This window comes from Lactuca virosa, chromosome 1 (assembly GCF_052849685.1).
Source record: "Lactuca virosa cultivar CGN04683 chromosome 1, Lactuca_virosa_CGN04683_v6, whole genome shotgun sequence".
NCBI classification, from domain to species: Eukaryota; Viridiplantae; Streptophyta; class Magnoliopsida; order Asterales; family Asteraceae; genus Lactuca; species Lactuca virosa.
The window spans coordinates 14613112-14635139 of record NC_136426.1 but is presented as its reverse complement, the minus strand read 5'-3'; the positions used below and the strand labels follow the sequence as shown (position 1 = coordinate 14635139).

At 32.1% G+C, this 22028-nt stretch overlaps 1 protein-coding gene and 1 long non-coding RNA gene across 3 annotated transcripts; one reads left to right on the top strand and one right to left on the bottom strand.

Moving 5' to 3' along the window:
- Nucleotides 1–5702: 5702 nt before the first annotated feature.
- On the bottom strand, nucleotides 5703–8641 carry LOC145133005 (uncharacterized). Of its 2 annotated transcripts, none has more exons than XR_013718339.1 (6): nucleotides 7789–8641; nucleotides 7442–7604; nucleotides 7231–7336; nucleotides 6414–7140; nucleotides 6228–6281; nucleotides 5703–5977 (listed from the first exon to the last, which is right to left on the bottom strand). It is a non-coding gene; the product is annotated as an uncharacterized LOC145133005 (long non-coding RNA). The 2 variants fall into 2 exon arrangements; XR_013718340.1 differs by having other exon boundaries at nucleotides 7442–7526.
- An 8281-nt stretch (nucleotides 8642–16922) lies between these two features.
- Nucleotides 16923–19175, top strand: LOC145132994 (sequence-specific DNA binding transcription factor). The gene is made up of 2 exons (XM_079067951.1): nucleotides 16923–17128; nucleotides 17315–19175. The coding sequence occupies exon 2, from the start codon at nucleotides 17576–17578 to the stop codon at nucleotides 18902–18904; it is 1329 nt and encodes a 442-aa protein (XP_078924077.1). The 5' UTR covers nucleotides 16923–17128; nucleotides 17315–17575; the 3' UTR covers nucleotides 18905–19175.
- The last annotated feature ends 2853 nt before the right edge of the window (nucleotides 19176–22028 follow it).

Genomic DNA, 22028 nt, shown 5'->3' with positions numbered 1-22028 from the left:
GGTGGAAATTATCTGTGTAAGATTAAAAAACCTAATCCAAGAAGCATGTTCAAAGCAATGTACTTTGAATATGAGACTTAGTTTCCATGGAGTTGAACTCCATTGGAATACCTTATAATGACTGCTGACAAGTCTTTGTGACTTTGTACATATTCATTACAGGAGGGTCAGTGCATATAAGTTTAAAATCTAAACAGATTTGGATAAATGATAGGAATTTGAAATTCTCACATTTTTCAATAAGGATTTGGAAGTGTGAAATTAGAATCATTGAAATTATGTTCAATTGGTTTATTTCACAAAGTAAGGATCATAGAAAAACATAGAGTGCATACTCGGTGTATGGCAAAGCTATTGTTTTGAAAAACATAGTGTACTTGCTTGGAGCATGGGACAACTAGTGTTTTTAATTCAAGTATAAAGTTGATGAAACCGAAACAATGAATAATGAGTAATCAGTATGGTGATAAATAAAAGTGTATTATTTATATTCATAGGTTTTGATACCATATTAGATTCAATTATTCTTGTGTTTCACTTTGCATGTTTTGACTTCCAGAATAAACCAGGTCATTCTTCCTGAATGACTAAGTTATTCAAACTATCCACAGTCGGTCATATGTTGGAAGTAGATATGAATCAAGACTGTCATGGGTTGGCTTGTAGAGGTCTAAGATGTTGGACAAAGTGTTGCTACAACACTCATGAGTGCTCATAAGTTTTGAGTATTGGATTCAACCCACGCTCATTTGAATCACTTCATGGATTTTATTACGAGTGATCATGAGACGATAATATCTTATATTCTTCAAACCTAGAGATATGAGTTGTTACTATGAGTTGGTTATACATTGATTGCACGAAAACGCATTGGTAACTCGATGTTATAAAACGTGTCTTTGTGTATGATTCAACAAGTAGTAGAACAAGCCATATGAGTCGAAGTTTATCCATTCCTTTTACCTTCGGGATAAAAGCGATATATGTGGGCCCCTCGATGATTTAGTGATGAGACATGTGAGTGCTTGGCCAAGCCAGGACTGATTTGATTTGTTCAATCAGTCAGTCATCATGAATCGGAAATCGGGAAACAACAAATGGACAGAGAGAATGATTTATAATCCATGTCTCAGTCCATATGATATCTAGAATGGAGGAATATATGATCCCTTATCTAATGGACAAGTCATTGACAAAGGTCAGAGTTCATCGGCAATGTCAGAGTTCGACAGAAGCTTTTGAGAGCTACGATTGCTAGTCAGGGTTTGAAGTCATACTCAATAATAGTTTTAGACTTATCCAAGTGGGAGACAGTTGGATTAATGTCTAAGTCCATAACTATAATTGGTAAGACTTGACCCGACCCGACATGGTCCATTTGGGTTGCAAGGCATCGGGACAATTGGATAGACAAGATGAGGAAAAAGGATACTAGTGATTTATATTAATATATTATAAGTTCTAATATATTAATATATAATCATATTATTTAATTAGTATTGATCAAGAATTAATTTATAATTAATTAAGTGATCAAAAGGAACTAATTAAATATGGACTCTAAGATATATGTGTGTGATGGGCCAAGTTCATTTAGGTTGGGCTAAGCTTTCATGGATAGTCCATGGAGTGTTTAACCCATGGATCATATGAAATGAAAGGTCATGGGTATTAGGGTTTAACCCTAATCTCCACACTATATAAAGATGTCCTAGGTTGGTGAAATGGGCACTAGTGTGTGTACACAAAAGGGCAAGGCCGATTTCACTAGAGAGAACCAAAGTATCCTTATTCTCAAGGTTATTCCAACTGTTCATGGTGTTGTGTGAACCATTTGAGGTGTCACACTTGGGGCACTAGGCACTCAAGCTTCATGAAGACAAGTTACATCAAAAAAAGGTATGTATTCTATCTATTTTATTACCCAAGTATATGATATTTGTATGCTAGTATAGGGTAATATCTTGGAAACTTCATATTTGCATGTATAATAGAGAAAACATAGATCCAAGGTATTTAGGGTTGTATGTGCACCATAGGATGTTGTAGTATACTAAAACCCAACACCTTAGGGGGTAAAGCTAGAAACTTTATCCCTCTAGATCATGTTTTCAGGGAGATCTGAGCTTTGTAGCTCAAGAGGTTGAAGAAAATAACTTAATCAATTAAGTTGTTTGGAACCCCGAAACCAGGACGTGGTGTCAGGACACCACGTTGTTATTAAAGATGTAACGCTTGTTCCAGGTATCAATTATTTCTCAAAATTTTAGGGTTTTAGACTGGAAATCGACGAGTTGGGGAGCTCCAACTCGTCGAGTAGAAATCATTTTGGATGCAGGACTTAGGATCTACTCGACAAGTTGGAAGGCCCAACTCGACGAGTAGACGTTGTAAAGGAAAACCCTAATTTTCAGTTATTTGTACCTTATTTAAAGAACTTATGGCTCATTGGTAGCCTCTCTCATCGTCTTTATAGCCCATAGAAACCCTAGTTCGAGCCTTATACCTTCTTGAGTGTGTGAGAGAGATTTTGGAGAGTGATTTTGGTATGGTTGTGAAGGATTTTGAAGCTTGAAGAAGGTGAAGTAAAGAGAGAAGCAGTAGATCTGACATCTACTCTGTATTGGCAACCATATTGAGGTATAAAGTTACTACCTTGACCTTTATTTGCTTAGATCTCATCTTATGAAAGTAAATTTGTGACTTTTGGTGAATAAATGTGTCATTCTCGGATTTGAACTTGTCATGAGGATATGGTTTCAGAGTTGGACACCTCTAGACCTACATGGACATAAAGTTTCTCACTTTATCTAGTCTTAGCCCTTCTCCATGTCCTAAACCTTGTATAAACCTTAATTTTGAGTGTTTTAGCCTCTTAAGGCCTTGCATGCACGTAAAGTTAGCAACTTTACGTGGTAACTACACCCTAGGGGGGGCTGGATCTGTAGTTTGGAGCCTTGGATTCCACTAAAAAGGACTGAACATGAAAAGGGCTGAAGGGACTCGACGAGTTACTTAGGCAACTCGACGAGGCGGGCAGGGTTTACCTGTTTTCGTGACCCTAAGTGATCTCGGTGAGCTGATTAGAGATTTTGGTCTAGAGATTTCGGTTTAGATTTTTTGGTCTCTTGGACACTAAAGAACTCGACGAGTTACTCAGGTAACTCGGCGAGTTGACTCGGAACTTCAGTTTTATGGACTCTGAAGGAACTCGACGAGTTGGGTTCAACATAGACTGTTGACCTTGACTTTGACCATGGTTGACCAAGTTTGACTTTGAGGGTATTTTTGGTATTTCGGGATTTTGACAAGTTAATCACATGATGGTTGTAGACAGTTGAGTTGGAGCTACAAGTTGGGACTTATCTTATCGAATCAGCATTTCTTGAGAGGCGAGTCTCCTCACCATACCAATGGGTCGAAGGCACCAAGGTCGACCCATTAATTGTTATGTGACATGCTAGTTGGTTATGGGATATATGGTATGCTAGTTGTAATTGTAGTACTTGCATGAAAGACCTCGGGGGGTTCCCGAGGCACTTGGGTGTAAGACCTTGGAGGATTTCCATGGCATACTTAGTAAAGACCTCGGGGGGTTCCCGAGGCACCTGGGTGTAAGATCTTGGAGGGTTTCCATGGCATTCTTAGTAAAGACCTCGGGGGGTTCCCGAGGCACTTGGGTGTAAGACCTTGGAGGGTTTCCATGGCATCCTTGGGTTAAGACCATGTGGGGGTTCCTATGGCACCCGGAGTAAGACCCTAGAAGGTTTTCAGGGCATCCCTATATGTTGTATGCATGACTTATGTGGTTTATGTAGCTTTTATAACTAATATGGATTATGTGATTATGTGGATTGTGTGGGGTATGCTATGGGGAACTCACTAAGCATTAGCTTACAGTTTGTTGATTGTTTCAGGTACTTCTAAGCCTAAGGGCAAGGGTAAGGCTTGATGGCGCGACATGCACTCTCTCAGGCGTTTTTATGTGACACTCTAATATTTGAAATAAAATTGTTGATGTTATGAATTTGAAAACAATTATTCTTGAGATTTTGTGGGTTATTGGAAATGTTTTGATTAATTAAAAATGAAAATTTTCTTTTAAAAAATTGGGTCGTTACAAAAGAACATTCCGATTATATTAATGTTATAAAATATTGGTGATATTTATGGATAGTATAAAACTCAAAACAATGTTTTGAAATATTTGGACTATATTAGATAGTATACAAAGTTAATGAACTTTTTTTATTATGTGTGCCCAAAAACATAAGTAAAACGTAAGTTTCAATATATTTTAAAATTTTACTAACGATTATTTTAGCCTCATAATTGTATTTTTACGCAACACACTAGGTTAAGTCTAATTTACGTATAAAGGATGATGTTAAACGATACAATATATAAATTACTATATAGAAATAAAATAATACAAATATATATATATATATATATATATATATATATATATATATATATATATATATATATATATATATACATACATACTAGCCGTTTACCCGCGCTAAGCGACGGGTGCGAATAGTTTACTACATCTAAACAATTATTAGTAAGAGTCATGCTAGCAAGAACGAAATCAATAAGAATTAAAAATAAAAATTTAGAATTCTTTACAAATGTACATGAACACATTATCGATTTTGCATTATTAATCGTGCAACATTTTTATATACACCTTATTTGATGTATAGACTTCAATAATTTTGAATTGTTCACTATACTTTTGTATTGGCACATAATATACCTATTGATAATGTAACATATGCTTGATTGTTTTCGACTTGTAACAAATACTTTGTTGTTTGTATTTTCATTTTCTTTATCCAAACATTAAATTGGCCAATTATGTCTTATTGGTACTTATTTATATCGTAAATTTGATTTAGCACTTATTCAAATTAGTTTTCTTGAGTATGAATAAGATATTTTTATATAAATATTAAAAAATTTCTGTTAGAAATAAAGTAATATTAAATAAATTTATTAAATTATATATTTATAAAAATGTACCAAACCACAAAGAGTTTCAACATATTTTATTTAGCATGGCACTAACCTCTAAACTTAAAACATATATTCTATTAAATTTTTTGTTATTTTATAGCAAAAGAAGACTATAAATGTTAATTGTGACATATCTATAATAATAACTTTAAAACACGATTATAGACTACTCAATGGCATGGAAAATTACTTTCAGAAATATACTTAAGCATTGTTCGTTGCTAGGGACAAATGAAGGATATAACAACATATTTTTTTATTAGTTTGTTTGTTATAACTATCTACTTTTAACGGGCAATAATTTAATTTTTCAAAACTATGTGGTTGGTTTCTAAAACTCAAGTAATAACTTCTTTTAGCTAAAGATTTACTTCAAAACTAATGCTATCATTCTATGTTTATTTCACTTTCTAATAACTTAAATCTTTAAGTTTGGTCAAAATAAAAAGTATAGAAACTCTAGGGGTTCTAATGTAACATTTTATTGTAATTTATACAAAACTTCTTACAAATTATTTGTCAAGATGAACATATGTTGGAGGGCTAGAAAAACCCACTATCAATGTTATTCAATCATAAGTAATCTATTCTTTTTAGTTGTTTCAAATAAACGTTAAATTTCAATCGGTAATCGGTAATGTGGTATTGATTCAAATCATCTTCAACTAACCAAAATATGGATCCCACCTCCTTCACCTAATTTTATTGCAACCTGCTCCCATTCATTTTCTGACTTTGAGCTTGGATTTTGCTTCCAATTAATGTTTGATAAAATTCTAAATATTACATTACATATCTCCACTTCTAAAAATCATTTATATCTAACGATTACATAAAAATCAACTGAAAATCGATATTTGTTTTGTCATTTGAGTACAAATTTGCTACCATAAAAACACATCAATCCAGGAACTTCAAGTTCTCTTTTCTAAACCTTTTCCCTTTTTTAAACCTGCAAATAAAAAACATTTGTTATCTACTTCATTTTTTCTCCTTCTTGAACCTGAGAGTGACATCTAGAAAATATTACATATTCCTAGTAAGTGTATTACAATCAAACCATATAAAGTAGAAATGATTTACCTAACTAATGATGATGTGATCATAATCAAATTAACAAGCAATAGGACAAAACCGATCAAAAAAGTAAAATAAGTAGTTTTGAAAAAAGCACTACTCAATCCAAACTTAAAGCAACTTACTTGGTCACTTGGAGAAATATCATGTTGTTTAAGCCGGATATCTGGGACAACCAACTGAAACAAGTCCCAAGAACAAAGTGAAGGTTGAAGAATTAGTACCACTTAAGATTGGTAAATGATTAAAAAGGGTAAAAAGGTAAATGTAGATATAAAAATGACCATGTGATGGTAGAAACTGATGTTTACATGTGAAAAGATGGTGGGACACAAAGACGGTGGTGAAAGTACAATGTTTTAATAGAGATCTGAAATAGATTGGTTAAATATGTGTCAACAAATGAAAAAAATCATGTCCAGGAACAAACCATAAGTAAAAAAAAACGACAAAAAATGAAAATAAGAACTAAAATATCATAAATTTAATTAAACATAAAATAAGCCCATGAACCCTCAAAATATGAGCAACATTGTACAAACATGTATGTATGATGCTATCATGGGTGATGTAAGATCTGATCTGGAACACCCTTGGGGTTTATGGACTCATGGTTGTTGTTTTGGCAAGTTTCAAAAACTTGGACCATTTTACCCCCAGTTTGTCAAAACATGTTGAAGATCCACCTCTTTCGCCAACATTATCAATTGGAAACATAACAGTTTTTAGAAAAATTATTCCATAATATTTAGATGTCAAAATGAAGGGCATTTTTAGATAGAAGGAAAATTAGAAAAGTACCTTTTTTACCCATCAAGCAATGCCTATGAAGGGCATGGTAAAAAAAAAGGTAAAATGCCATCAAATTCTAATCCTTAAGCAAGGTTGATTTATAATTTTCACCTCAAAAGTAAAATCAAAAAAGTTTGGTCGGGAACCTATAGAAATATGGATCCTGTTCAAATGTAGTGTAGAGTAAACAATTCTACCTATTATCCACATGTGGGCTGTGGCGGCAATATATTTTACTTCTTTTCTCTAATTTCATCAAAAGATTAGAGACATTAAATGGTTACACTCTTACTACGTGAATTAATAATGTTACATGTAGTAAAATTTGCAAGTTACCTGAAATTCCAGTTGCAGAAAGTAGAAATTCAAAAAAAAAAAAAAGAGAGACTTTAATGCATGCAACCATCACAATGGTGGGGAAACTTTTAATCTCCTTGAATCACTTCAAGTCAAATAGATGAAAAAGAATCAAGAAACAATAAAGATTTGGTGGATATCTGATTAGTATACAATATGAAGAAAAAACTAATGGAAATAAAAAGCTAACCATCATCCATTTCCTCATTTCATAAAATTCCCAAATGCTATGAGGATTCATATATGTGCAAGCCGATATATGCAAGCTCTAACTTCTGATGTATGAAAAAAAACGTAAAGGAAGATGAAGAAACATGATTAACATCAACAATGCTCGCCATAACAAATAATACCTAATAAAAAATAAAGTTAATTTCAGCCATGGAATATAGGGAAAATTAAAAAGAAGAATACAATCTTGGCTAAAACATTAGCGATATACACAAGTGACCTGATGTATGAAATAGGCACATGCCCTAAGTTCTGATGTATAAAAAATCACAGAGAAGTAGAGGAAAACATAAACTAATTTCATACCTTAGCATCGGCAGCCTTCTTCACTCGTCTCCCAAAAAGACTTCAAAAAATCAGTGCAAATACACACACAAAACAGATACACACAGAGAGAGAACATGTGGTGACGGTGACGGCAATAAACCACCAAGAAAATTACTCTGTCGCTAGCTTACTGAACTAACTGAGAAATTCATAGAGAAGCGGTATTCCGTGGCTAGAGATAGATGGTAGTCGAAGGCGAAGGAGGTGAGCCCTAAGAATGCGTGAAGTGCGAGTTTTGATTTATTCCAATTTGAATGATTCTCCCAACTTTAAACAGGAATCGTTCAACTTCAGCTAAAAATGGGGAAACGCCGAGATATGAGGAATCCAAGATTAAAATTTGAATCTCATAACGGATTAGTGACGCTGTTTGGTTTTTGGATAGAATGAAACATCACCACAGTCGGCCCTTCAACAAAATAGAACACCACCATGAGCCATAGTCGAACGCATTCAGTCAAGCCACCACATAGCCACCTGTCGTAGAAGGGAGAATCGGTGGTGGTGGTGTCGGGGGTTGGCAGTTGTAAACGTTGTCGCTCTTCTGGTCGTGCGATTCTCCTTCCATTTTCCCAAACTCATATATGATCTTCAAAACTCAAAAGCAGTACAAAATGAAGAACAGATCAAGACTTTGTATACATGGGCTTGGATTAAACAAAAGACATTTTTTGCTCATTCGATTGTAGTAGAAAGAAAAACCATAGGTGGAAGCAGAGGCGGCAAGCATGAGAGAGAATCAGGGGAGTCGAAGTCGACGTCTAGGGTTTCTTGATAAAACTGATGCTAGATTAATGTGCCCAACGGGGTTTCTATTTGAATATCTAGATATAGGGGACTGCAGAGATACCGAAAGGAGCTGGGTCAAAGGCTATTTAATTTACATACCTTAATTCTTAATTTTATGTTCACTCATTCTAGTCAAAAACTATGATTTTATTTTAAAATTTAAATCCTTTATATTGAATAAGATAAAGATGTGGTTTGAATGTTTCAATATTAGTTTTATATTTGTACTTAATGCATTGTATTTTGTAATTTGTTGATAAATGTTTGTATATTCAGCTGAAAGGTTTGGACGTCTTAAATATATTTTTAGAAATAATAAGGTTTGTATAATAAGATAGTATATATATATATATATATATATATATATATCGCAAAACAACTTATACACAAAAACTTCCACTAATATTCATATCAACTAAATTAAATTGGTAAGTGTAAATAAGAATAACCAAGTCTTATGTTTTGCTTTTCAATTTTGCATCTTCACATACCAGTCGATTGAATCAATGAAAATTGAAACGAAATAATTAATTAAACACGTAGTCGATTTCAATAGAACATCAACACGTAGTCGATTTCAATAGAAAATCAACTAGTTTTTTTTTTTTAGAAACGGCAAATGAAAATATATTAAAAATAGACCGCTGACACTCAACTTAGCAAGGAGCTAAGAAGGAATTAGCCAAAAGGAACCAGAGTACATTACAATTTTCTACATAAAAAAATGGGAAGCATATCCACTCAACCCAATTACACCTATCTCGTTTACTTCTATATTTATACCAAAGAAATGATGGTGAGATAACATCATATGCAATTTTTATAGGAGACAAGTGTATATTGTTGAACACTCATCGCCTTCCACATACACCATAGAAAACATGAGAAAATGGTGGTAATTTTAAACTACCAAGATTTGTTCAAAGATTATTGTTGCTTCCACAATCACTTGACTGACGCTTCATTTCTCAAATGATCGCAATTTGATCGCAATCTTTACAATTTAAAAGTTGTGCATCTTTTACCTATTTTGACCTATTTATAAATTATGGTAGACTTACAATAAATCACAACTGATACTTGGTGGTTGACATTTATTACATTTTAAGGGCTTTCATAAATCACAACTGATATTTTAATATACATATATATTGGGCTTACAAAATTATTTATAGATCCTTATTAATATTGGTCGCCCATGGTGCACCTAATTTTGTTGTTAAAACTAACATAATTGTTTTTACCTTTAAAATTATGTTTAACAAATAACAAATTAGTTGAAAATTTATTGTTAGCTCATAAAAATTAATGTTTAATAAAACTAGCTAAGAAACTAACCAGAAAAACTTAAAAGAACATAAAAGACATATAAAAAATAAATATATACTATAAAACAAACATATAATAATTTTCATTAATAAAAATAAATACTAAATAATAGTTTTTATATGTTTTTTCAAATGGAATTTCCTTCTTTCGATATCGAATTCGTAATATTATATTAACTTTTGCATGTGTTATAATAGTAACATTTTTTTGGAAATGCTTTAGGATAATATTTATTTTATAGTTAAAAGTTTATAATTTATTTTCTATAACCATATAGAGTATCTACGATCCAATCCATCTCAAATTTCATTATTCTCCGATCTATCATATTTATATCCCTATTTTTTGAGATATAAATGATATTTCTCTACATATAAATGAATACTATTTATTTTTTAAAAAACGAACTTATCGATTTTAGTTTTTTTTTTATTTATACACTTTTATTTTATTATCTACTAGTTATCATTTAAATATAATATTAATATTTGTAATATCTTGTTTTATATTAATTAATCATAATTTAAGGTTTAATACTTATGTATCAAATTCATATAAAATTTAGTACATACTAAAAACTTAAAAAACGATAACATATTTTATAAAAGTTTTTAATTGAAATATATCTTATACATACGGTAACATATTCTAATAAAATATACAATATTATATGATACAATGACTATATTTATTATTTTACATAATATGATAATCGATGTTGAAAATAATCTCGACATTCCAATTGAAGTTGCAAAAGAAGTGCCACCGATAGACGTCGAAACACCAATGGATGAAAACAATTAATTCCAACAATGTTTGCTTGATATGAACGTATTAATATTCATATAAACTTATAAAGAAACTCACTTTAGTCTACTAAATGCGTTAGTTGATCATTTATGAGAAATTTATTTCAACGCATACATATGTATTTATTTTTTTTTGATATTTTCAAATGTATTATTTATATAAGATACATGTATAATATTTATTTAAAAGTGTATTATAAATATAATCATATTTGTTTAATTATTTTTTCAATAATTTAATAATTAATTCAAATTCTTAATACACGAACAATTATTTTAATGTAGTTTTAATACACGAACAATTATTTTAATGTAGTTTTATGATAACATATATTATAATATTATTGTAATGAAAAATATATAATATATATTTGTTAAAAACTAATTAGTATAATATATTTGTCTCAACATTTATATAACTAACAAAAAATAGAATATATTATGAATATATTTTTAGGGTTAAAAGAGAGATAAAAATTAAGTAGGGCTAGAAATAAAATATTATTTATCTTATTTATTTATTTTTATTTTATTTAGGAAAAAAATAAAGATAGTCTTAGATGGCAAAGTAGGCACACCAATGATTTAAGGTGTAGACAAAACTTTCTGTTGATTTTGGTTGATTCCACCGAAAAAGAATAACATCAATTATGTGTTTGTTTTTATAATCTTATTCATGTATTATTTATATTATAGTTTTGATCCAATAATAAGCATAGGGAAAATCTATTCTGATTATATATATATATATATATATATATATATATATATATATATATATATATATATATATATATATATATATAGGTTCAAATGTTTTCCATAAGTATTGTGTGCCTCTAGCAACCAATCAAAATTAAGAAAAATAAAATTCAATAATAAATAATAAAAAGGTGTAATAGTAATTTTGGTACACTTAATCATGGTAAATATTTAAAACATTTAATATCCTTTAAATTAGGGTAATTTGTTTGTTAACCCTACAAAAACAACGATCATTCATCACCATCAACACAGTCGTATTCCTTGTTTCCCCTCACCAAGTCCGACAACCATTGCCGCCCAATACCATCGTCGATCACCAACGTCATCATCTTCATATGTTGTCGAGGAGAGGTAAACTAATCTAACTTGCGATTCTGGAAGAGATGAGGGGCAGAGATGCAATCTGCACCAACGATGATGCGATTCTTGTGTGTGTAATCGAACCAACGATGATGCAATTATGTGAGTCTCGATCTTTCCCGTTCCCATGAAAGGTTTTGCGATTTTTTCCCTGCAGTATTTGATTTCCTATTCTTCTACTTCTTGATTGCTTGCAATTCTTCCTCTGAATGTTACTGATTTACGTTTCTTATATGGATCTTCCATTTGATTTATTCACTGATTTTCGATTTTTTGATTTCCGATTATCCTTCCTGTTGATTTCTGATTTCACTAGTATGCCCATTGTGCTCTCATTCTTCTTTAATTTTAAATATCCATCATTCAAGTTGATTTTGTAATTTAGAATCCGACTTAAATAATGATAGATTGTTCTTGATTTTCCATTTGTTCTTGATACTTGATTGTTCTAAATTTGTCTTTGATAAAAAGGGTTAAGCTGGCATTCTGTCAGAATTTGCATGAAAAGGGTTAAGTTGGAGATTTTTTTTTTCATATCAGAATGCAAACACATGTTCATTCTATGAGAATATAAATATTACATAAACCATGTGTTGCAAATAATTATGACAGAATACATTTATACATGTTTTAGAATGTTTATGCATATAGAAGAAAAGACTATGATTTAAGTGCATTCTGTAATGTATTCTGTTAGAATTTATTTATATAAATGCATTATGTTAGAACTTATCGGAATTTATTGTTTTATTCTATTTAATGCACTAAAATTTTTAATATCTGAAAGTTGATTATGTTTTCTTTGTGGATTTAGGTTTTGAAGAGGTTGCCATTAATGTGGAAAATGAAGGAAACATGGAGAACAATAGTGTATTCAATGTATTCTGTCAGAATTTATAAATTGTTTCTTAACAATAATATTTTTTCGGAATGGATTAGAGTTTTTGTTAGATTTTGATGTTTTTTTTTCTTTTTTAACCATTTTTAGTTTTAATCTTTAAGAATAAATGTAATCCTTAAACCATTGTTTGTCATAATATTTTTATAATGAATGTAATAATTGTTTATAGTCTTATTCTTTACGGATGAATGTAAATAGTGATTTTAAAAGAATAAAATCTGTATTCCTTGGAAAATGTTATTCTTGATAATATGTTGTATAATTCTTTAAGCATGTTTAATATAAAAAGTATCTTGAATGAAACCATATTCTGCATGAATAAAACCGCAAATATATTTACTAGTTTAGTGTTGACTTTTTGTCATTCTGAAAGAATAAAATCGGTTATTATTAAAAATAATATTAAATTTTAATTAGAATTAATTTAAAAAATTCAAAATTTTAAAAATAAGGGAATTAATGATCCTTAAAATCCGAAAATTTCCTTTTTTAAAATAGGTTAATTGACCAAAATACTCTTTTGCTAAAATTTTTGTGATTATATGATACATGCTACCCTATGGTAATATCATAGACCCTCAGATCATGACTGTTGATTCTTTTCATCCGGTGGTTCAAATCTATGCATTCTGGCACACAATAGTTAGTAAAAACAAAACAACATATATATATATATATATATATATATATATATATATATATATATATATATATATATATATATATATATATATATATATATACCTTAATAAGCATTTAGCATGTTTTGCTGAATTTTAAGAGGTACAAGGCTTATTGCATTATTTACAACAATTTTATGCATTGAATAAAAAAAATGTTATCCGGTCAACAACTGAATTTTAAGTGCTACAAGTGATAAAACATCAAGAACAATTCTATAATGCATAAACTCATTCTTATCCCTAAAATATATCAGAATCGGTCAAAATTTGACCGAGTATTCCTCATCTTCAGCCAACTGAATAAGTCTAACTCTGAATACATGTTATATAGCATCTTTCTCGCCCTCTTTCAACAATGAGTCTCCAAGAACCCTAGAATTAACTCCCAAAAACTCAGCCTTCCACTACCCGATGCGTCCCTTTGATATCCACCTCAACATTTCCGCGTCATGAACCAAACCTCAACAACACCAACACCAACACCTTAATCTCTCCTCCCCTCGACCGTAAGAACCCTCACCACCATCCAACGTCACCCCCTCCGCCCTTGGGTTCTCCCTTCAGTGTGAATCACAAATCAGTCCAACGAACTCTCAACTCCTCATCTCCTCATCTCTGAGTCAATGTTGAACCCTGATATCTCGGCTGATATCTGTCGATTATGGACTGTCATATCTTATACACGGCGTCAATCCCACAAACCATTCATCCCCAACACGAACCTTCTCCACTCTTCTCCTCCTCACTCATGAAGAACTAGGTTGCCACACACCCTTCAATCAACGACTACCTATTTCTTCTTCTCCCCCACCCACCCCCAACCCTGCCACCACTACTCTTCTCCATGTTGGTGATGTGTGGATCTGGATCTAGATCTGCAAACCACCATCATCGATTTTTTTTTCTGATTTAGGTTTTAACTTGGCTTGTGCGACAAGATGTTCATGGGAAAGCATGGTCAGGTTCATGTTCTTCTTTGCCTCCGTTCATCAGATTTTTGTCGAGTTTCATAAGTCTTCCCTCAATTTGGGTTAATGTGAAATAGAGCAAAGCTGTTAGTCTGTCACACAGTCTGGAATCTACTTATGGCGAACCGAGAAGAAGAAGGTATGAAGGTGGGCCGGTGTATCGGTCTACTCGATCTTTTCTTTATTAGTTTTTTGTTCATATGTACTGAAATTTAGATAACTTGAAACAACCATCGACAATGGAGGTATATGTTTATTTGTTGATTTATCGTGTTGAATTGAAGTTGTTTTGTGTTACCTTTTCATTTTAACCTTTCTTTGACTATATGTGTGTGTGGAAAGATGTTGCGCCCTAAATCTTTCTCTCTATCTCGATTTTAATCCCTAAACTCACTATTGATCTTGATATTTTGCAGATAGCAGACAACCTACGATTTCAAGCCCTAAATTTCAACAGTGAACTTTTTTTTTGTTTTTCTTCTATAATTTTAGAAGTTGCCACCGCGCATTCAAGGTAAGCCGTGATTTCAAGCCACAAACATCACTCTCAATCTCTATTTTAAGCCATAAACCACACTCTTTTTTAGCAAAATTGACTTCAGAAGAAATCTTAAGAGCTCTCTGTATTTCTTATGTAGAAGTCATTTTCAGGAGAACATCCCTCTTACTTACTCATGATGCTACGAATGCTAAAAGTAGAAAGGTACTTCCTTACATTTCAAGAACTTCAACTAGGAATTATTGTATGGAAACAGAACCACATGGTCATCTTTATTTATGCATATGTTTTCGTATGGTGGTTAGAGCAAGTAGTTTCGCATTTCTTTTTTCATTTACCGTATTAATTTATGTTACCTCATCATCAATCATAAGATTTGAGAAGTTCTAACATTATAATGCCTACAAATCTCATTGTAGGTGATTGTTAAAGGTTTTTATATCGGGTGGTTTCATGGTGAAAATATTTTGATCTCGAAAACCACTATATGAAATTATGCTTCGTTTTTAGCCCTTAATCAATTTTTAGACTCATTATTATTTGGTTTCAAATTTTTTCATATTTTTGTTTTCAGAACATAAAATTTTGTAATTGATCACTGATGGTGGAATTTTTATATCCAGGAAATGTTGTTTGAAATATGTTACAAACTATGGTTTTGATTCTGTTTGCCTTCTCTTTGAAAAAATTGTCAAGAAATTTTTGTTTTTTGCAATCGTTTATGGTGGAATATTGATTTGCAAGAAAAATGAGATGAAGGTTAGTAAAACTTCTTTCCATCTTTCATCTTCGTTATGCATTATTATTTTTTTTAAATGATAGCATTGTACTTTTGTTTTTTCTCGATACTAGAGTTGGCAAAAAGGGAATTTGAGTATCTGAGGCAATAGGGTGAAGATGGGGAGTTATAACCAAAAGTGGTGAAAAGAGGAATGTCATTATACTTAATTGGGCTGAATAAATGAAACTCCTACTGGATTTTGTGGCTTGCTTCATCAGGGTGCATTTATATGATTGGTTAATTGTGTTAATTGACTGTCTTCACCTTATAGTTGGTGTCTTACTAGGGTGCTATTTTTTTAATTTAACCATTGTATTACCCATCTTCTTGATGAATGGGTTTTCCTTCCTTAATGTAATTTGTCGCACTAAAAAAGTGAGTTGTTATTATGTAGAAAGAAATGTATATTTTTGTTTTAAACATTTGCTTCATCTGTCACATTTTAAGCTTGCTGATTGGTATATATTCATATGTTTGCTGTTGGTTACTTCCTAAATAGATAATACATATTTTTTCAACATTTTTTTAAATGTTGACAAAACCTTTTTATACGTCATACTAAAGTTTAGTTTTTCTTTGCATGGGACCAACTCTTTATTTTTCACTTGGGATAGTATTAATAAAGGTATATAGGGAACCAAAGTTAGATATTATTAATATTCCTTATTTTTTATTTTTATTACAAAATATATAATATAGTTATTATTTACTTTATCAAAAAAATATTATATTTAATTTTTAAGTGGGCATAGATTGTTAGGTTGATAAAATTATACATACATATATCATTTCAAAATGCTCATACGTTTTAAATGTCTAATACAAATTTACCTAATTAAATATTGATCACTTTAAAACATTATTACATAAGACAATGTTTAATGTATAGTGGCTTAAAATCATAACCACATTGAATCGTGATGTAATGAATTCTAATGTAGTAAACTATTTGCGCAAAAACAATAATCGTCTTTACAACTAATTTCCGAAAGAAATTATTTGCACCCGCCGCTTGGCGCGGGTAAATGGCTAGTATATATATATATATATATATATATATATATATATATATATATATATATATATATATATATATATATATATATATATATATATATATATATATATATCACTTGTAAACGGTAAAACTTTTAAACTAAAATTGCGTTTTTTATCTGTGGCTTTCTTTTGTGTTCTTTCCACCACTTTTGTTTAGTTTTGGGGTTTTGGGGATTCCATGGAGTTTGCTGGCACTTGTCACATACCCTCTTTTGGCTTTTACCCCTTTTACGCTTCTTTCTCGGAGCTAAATCTGGACCCCACTGTCCACCTCCATTCATTGAACCTGCAATAAACCCTCGTCATTTCATCATACAGATCTCTCCGTCTCCAATTCTCTTTCCATTTCTCTGATTGCATCATCATCTTCATCATTGTAAGTTTCCTATATCGCTTTTATGCTCAATTACTTCGATTATTCTCTTGGGTTCAAGTAGCTTTCACTTATTCTCTTCCCTTTTATCTTTAATTTGGGGGTGCTTTAGTTTCATGAGTGGGTTTAATCCAGTTTAGTATCTGGATCAATTTTTTGTTTAATTTTCGGTTTTTGATGGTGCTAAAGCAAGGCGGTGGATAACGTGTCTAGGATGTGTTCAAGTAAGAAAGGGTTTGCGCTTTATGCTCCTTGAGTTGTAAAGTACAGAAATTTACTCGAGAAAGATGGATTTCTTGGTGATTGATTAGGTTTAGGACATGGGTTTTGTGTTCCTTTAGCTGAATTTTCGGCTAGTGTAAATTTGATGCGTGTTTCAAGGACGAAAATAGGGTTTTCGTGTTTCTCTTTTCGGATTTAGATTGATCTAAGATTCTCTTCGAGATATCAATGGATGGCAATTTATCATCTGGGAATATGATTTCTGGTGCGGGAGGAAGTTTCGATTTACAAAATTCCATGCGAGTTCATCATCAACAACATAATAACCCTTTCACACTTCATCAACATCATCTTCATCAACCCCAATCCAATAGACAACAAATTCATCCTTCGATTCACGAGAATTTCCCTCTTCGTATGGGAGCGATTCAAGACTGCGACCGCCATACCCAAACCATATCTCTAGTAGATTTCTCAAAAGGGGAAAGGGGAAAGAGTTCAATTAGCGATGAAGACGAACCAAGCTTTGCAGAAGATGGCCACGATAGCAGAAACGATGATACCAGAGGCAAAAACATGTCGCCATGGCAACGAGTAAAATGGAGTGACCCCATGGTTAGGCTTCTGATAACCGCTGTTTCTTACATAGGTGAAGATGCTGCCATGGAATACGGAGGCGGATCTAGAAGAAAATACTCAAATCTACAGAAAAAAGGTAAGTGGAAATCCGTGTCAAAAGTGATGGCTGAAAGGGGTCATTTCGTTTCACCTCAACAGTGTGAAGATAAGTTCAACGATCTTAACAAAAGGTACAAAAGACTTAACGAAATTCTCGGTAGAGGCACTTCTTGTGAAGTTGTTGAAAACCCTTCTCTTCTTGATATAATGGATCATGTTTCTGATAAAGGAAAAGAAGAAGTTCGGAAAATTTTAAGCTCAAAACACTTATATTATGAAGAAATGTGTTCGTATCATAACGGAAATCGTCTCCATCTTCCTCCTGATCTGGAACTCCAGCGATCTCTTCGAATAGCTCTTAAAACCAGAGACGATCATGAAACCAATGATGGAAGAAAAGGTTCACATGAAGATGATCATGATGATGAAGATCACGATGCATACATGGATGACCATGATCATGATGAGTATGATGATGATCATCATCATCATGGGCTACAGTTGGATCCAAGAACAGGATACGGGGCCGGTGGGGTGGGTGAGGGATCTTCAAAAAGGGCAAAACAATGTGAGAATTTCAGTTCACAGGGCAAGAACTTGCAGGGTGACATGAGTCAAGGTGTAACAGAGGGTATGAAAACGAATATGTTACAGGATCAATGGATGAAACATCGATTGTTGCAATTAGAAGAACAGAAGATACATATTCAATCACAAATGCTGGAATTGGAGAAAGAACGGTTTAAGTGGCAGAGGTTTCGCCGGAAAAAAGATCGGGAATTGGAATCGATGAGGATGGAAAACGAGAGGATGAAATTGGAGAACGAACAAATGTCTTTGGAGTTAAAGAGGAAGGAGATGGGTTCAGATCTGAACTAATATGATTTGGAAATAAGTTTCGCGGGTATTTTTCCTTTTTTGAATTTTCATTTTTGGTTACTTTTTTTTTTTTTTTTTTTTTTTTTAATTTTAGTTTTATAGGCATGAATGTGCATGATGTTTGCGGTAGAACAAGAACCTGAACGGAAACATATCTTTGACCTTTATGACGTTTGATTGTCTGTTTTTTGCTCTTTAGATGTTCATAGCAGTATTTTGTCGTTATCGTTCATGTGTTTATGGATCAAGTTTTGTAGCTTTGTGTTTATTATCCGAAGACTTGACGCGTGTTTGTGCGCAAGTAGGCGTTTTTGTTACACATAACATGTTTTATTGTGTTTATCGTGCATTGGACTGAGATTGGATGAGCTTACGTGTAACTTGTTGGTATTTGGATCTATCCGTAAGTAGTAATGCATTTCGAATTTGGTGTCTTTTGTTTCATTTGGGAAAAGTAATGGTGATAATTTCTTATTGTGGATAGCAAATCAAAAGAGAGAAATATTGCAATGTTTTGCAATGTTTTACAAACGTAGTAGATTAATTGATTGCTTGTGACAAATCTTAGTTTGTATGTGTGCCTGATGATCGATTTGTTTTGTCTAGAAGAATCGGAGAATTTTGTGTACGTCCTTCTTAAACATCAAAATATTATATTTATCCGATCTAAATTTTAAATTTCATATATACCCTACGTAAACATTCAAAATATCACGTTTAACCAAATTCATTTTATAAAACATTTTATAATAATTTTTAATCTATGTTTTTGTTAATTAACCATTATACCCTTTATTTGTTATTATTATTTAAAATACAATTATAACCTGACCAATTGAAATTATATTCTTTAAAAACAATATCATTTTTGGAAAGCACTATTGAATGTCCTTTAACATAATTCCATAATAATATTCGAAAATATCATCGACAAACCACATGATCAAAAGTTTAACTAAACCATTAGAAATTTTTAATGTTTTATTAATAACACGTATGTCTAAAGATGATATTTACTTCCTTATCCATCCCACATGCTTTGATTTGTTTACATCAAAGTTAAATCTTTTAACCTGCAAGGAAAAATTAAACCCAAAAAAATATATGTCTCTTTTACACCCTTTTACACCATTCATCAAATTGGTACATGTGCGAAGGCAATTTCTAAAGTCTCTTGCATCAAATTAAATATGGGATACTTTGGAGTTGATGGCTGAAAAACTAGCTGTTAAATAAAAAGCTAGCTGGTAGCTGAAAGATATAAAATAATATAAAAGGACATTTAAAAAATAGGTTTATATAATTAATTAAGGGGTATATTTGGAAATTTTTAAAAAAACTTCTAAAAAGCTAGTCTAAGTAGCTTTTTAAAAAGCTACTTATAAACTAGCTTATAAACTACTTTTTGGCTTGCATAAAAACTTAAAAAAAATCGAAAAATAAGTTAGCTTATCACCTAGCTATGACGTGTCAAACACAGCTTTGGTGCCCCTCTTATTAAATATAATTCCCATTCATTTTAATAAATATAGAAACAAAACCTTCAAATTAGCATCGAATTAAAGAAGGTTTTGATATTCAGATATGTAAGTAGTGCTGACGCAGCCAAAGCCATAGAACGATTTCTTGAAATAATATGTTTTTTAAGAAGACAACACAAATTAGGTTTAGGTTATAATTATATTTTAATCTAATATTACAAGAATAAGAATGATATTATAGTCAATTGATAAAAAAAAAAGATTCAAAATAATTATAGAATACTTAAAAATGTTTATAAAAATTGATTTGGGCAAATATGATCTTTTGAAAGTTACTGAGGGTAAATATGATACTTAAAATTAAGATGAACAATTATGATATTTTGATATTTAAGAATGAGATATATGAAATTTTTCGTTAGAAGAATCGAGGGGTTAGGAGAAAACTGAAAGTGTGAATGCACTTTTTATTTGAATGTAATGTATTTGAAAATTTTGAATGAGACATAAGTTTATTAGCATGAGATGAAATCTTTGACCGTAAACATTTTTTTTGAATGGTTGCCTAGTGGTTAAAAGTTAGTATCACAAAGTTAGTAGAAATCGACACCATTCGGAATAAAACCCGGAACCTCCAATGTAACATATAGACATCACGTTAGCATTGAACATGCATATCTTAGGCTCTTTCAAAAAAACATGCATATCTTAGACGATCAGGTATGGGCATTAGGTTGGACGGTGTCACAAATTGCTTACCGGCGGTAAGCTTATGTGGCACATTTACCGGCAGTAAACACCACGCCGAAACCCATTTTTCATCGCCGGTATTGTAACATCCCAAATTTAAGACCAAAAATTTCGTTTTTGATTAATTAAAACCACTTAGTAACTTTGCTCAAAACATCGAATAGTATTCTAAATAAAACAATTATTAGAGTTTTAATCCCAAAGATCATATAGTGCGGAAAAACATAGTGTGATGCGTTGTGATCGCCCCGAGCTCCTTCCTTTGAAAAAATAAGTACCTGAAACAAAAGTTGAAAGTCGTAAGCACGAAGCTTAGTGAGTTCCCAAATACCACATACCATACATATCAACAGGGCCATACATGTCGTACATACTGTGAGCCATACATATCAATCATATATCAAATAAGGTGTTATGTGCCGCACATAGTCTTGCTATTATGCCACGGGCCGCCACGTGGTCTTTATTGCCAAGCCGGGGGCCACCCCTGGGTCTTATAGACAAGTGCCAAGAGCCGACTCCTGGTCTTCCATGCAAGTATCACAAAGACAACTAGCATACATACTACTCTACTTAGCTAATGAGCATACAGTGTGCCAGGAGCCACCTCCTGGTATTTCATGCATATTGTCTAGGGCTAACCCCCAGGTCTTCCTGTCATTCATAATAGCATACTGTGTGCCAGGAGCTACCCCCTGGTCTTCCATACATAGTGCCTAGGGTTAACCCCTGGGTCTTCTTATCATACATAATAGCATGTTGTGTTCCAGGAGCTACCCCCTGGTCTTCCATACATAGTGCCTAGGGCTAACCCTCGGGTCTTCCTATCATACATAAACTAAATGGGCCGGCATTGTGGCCGTAGACCCATACACACAGTGAGGAGACTCACC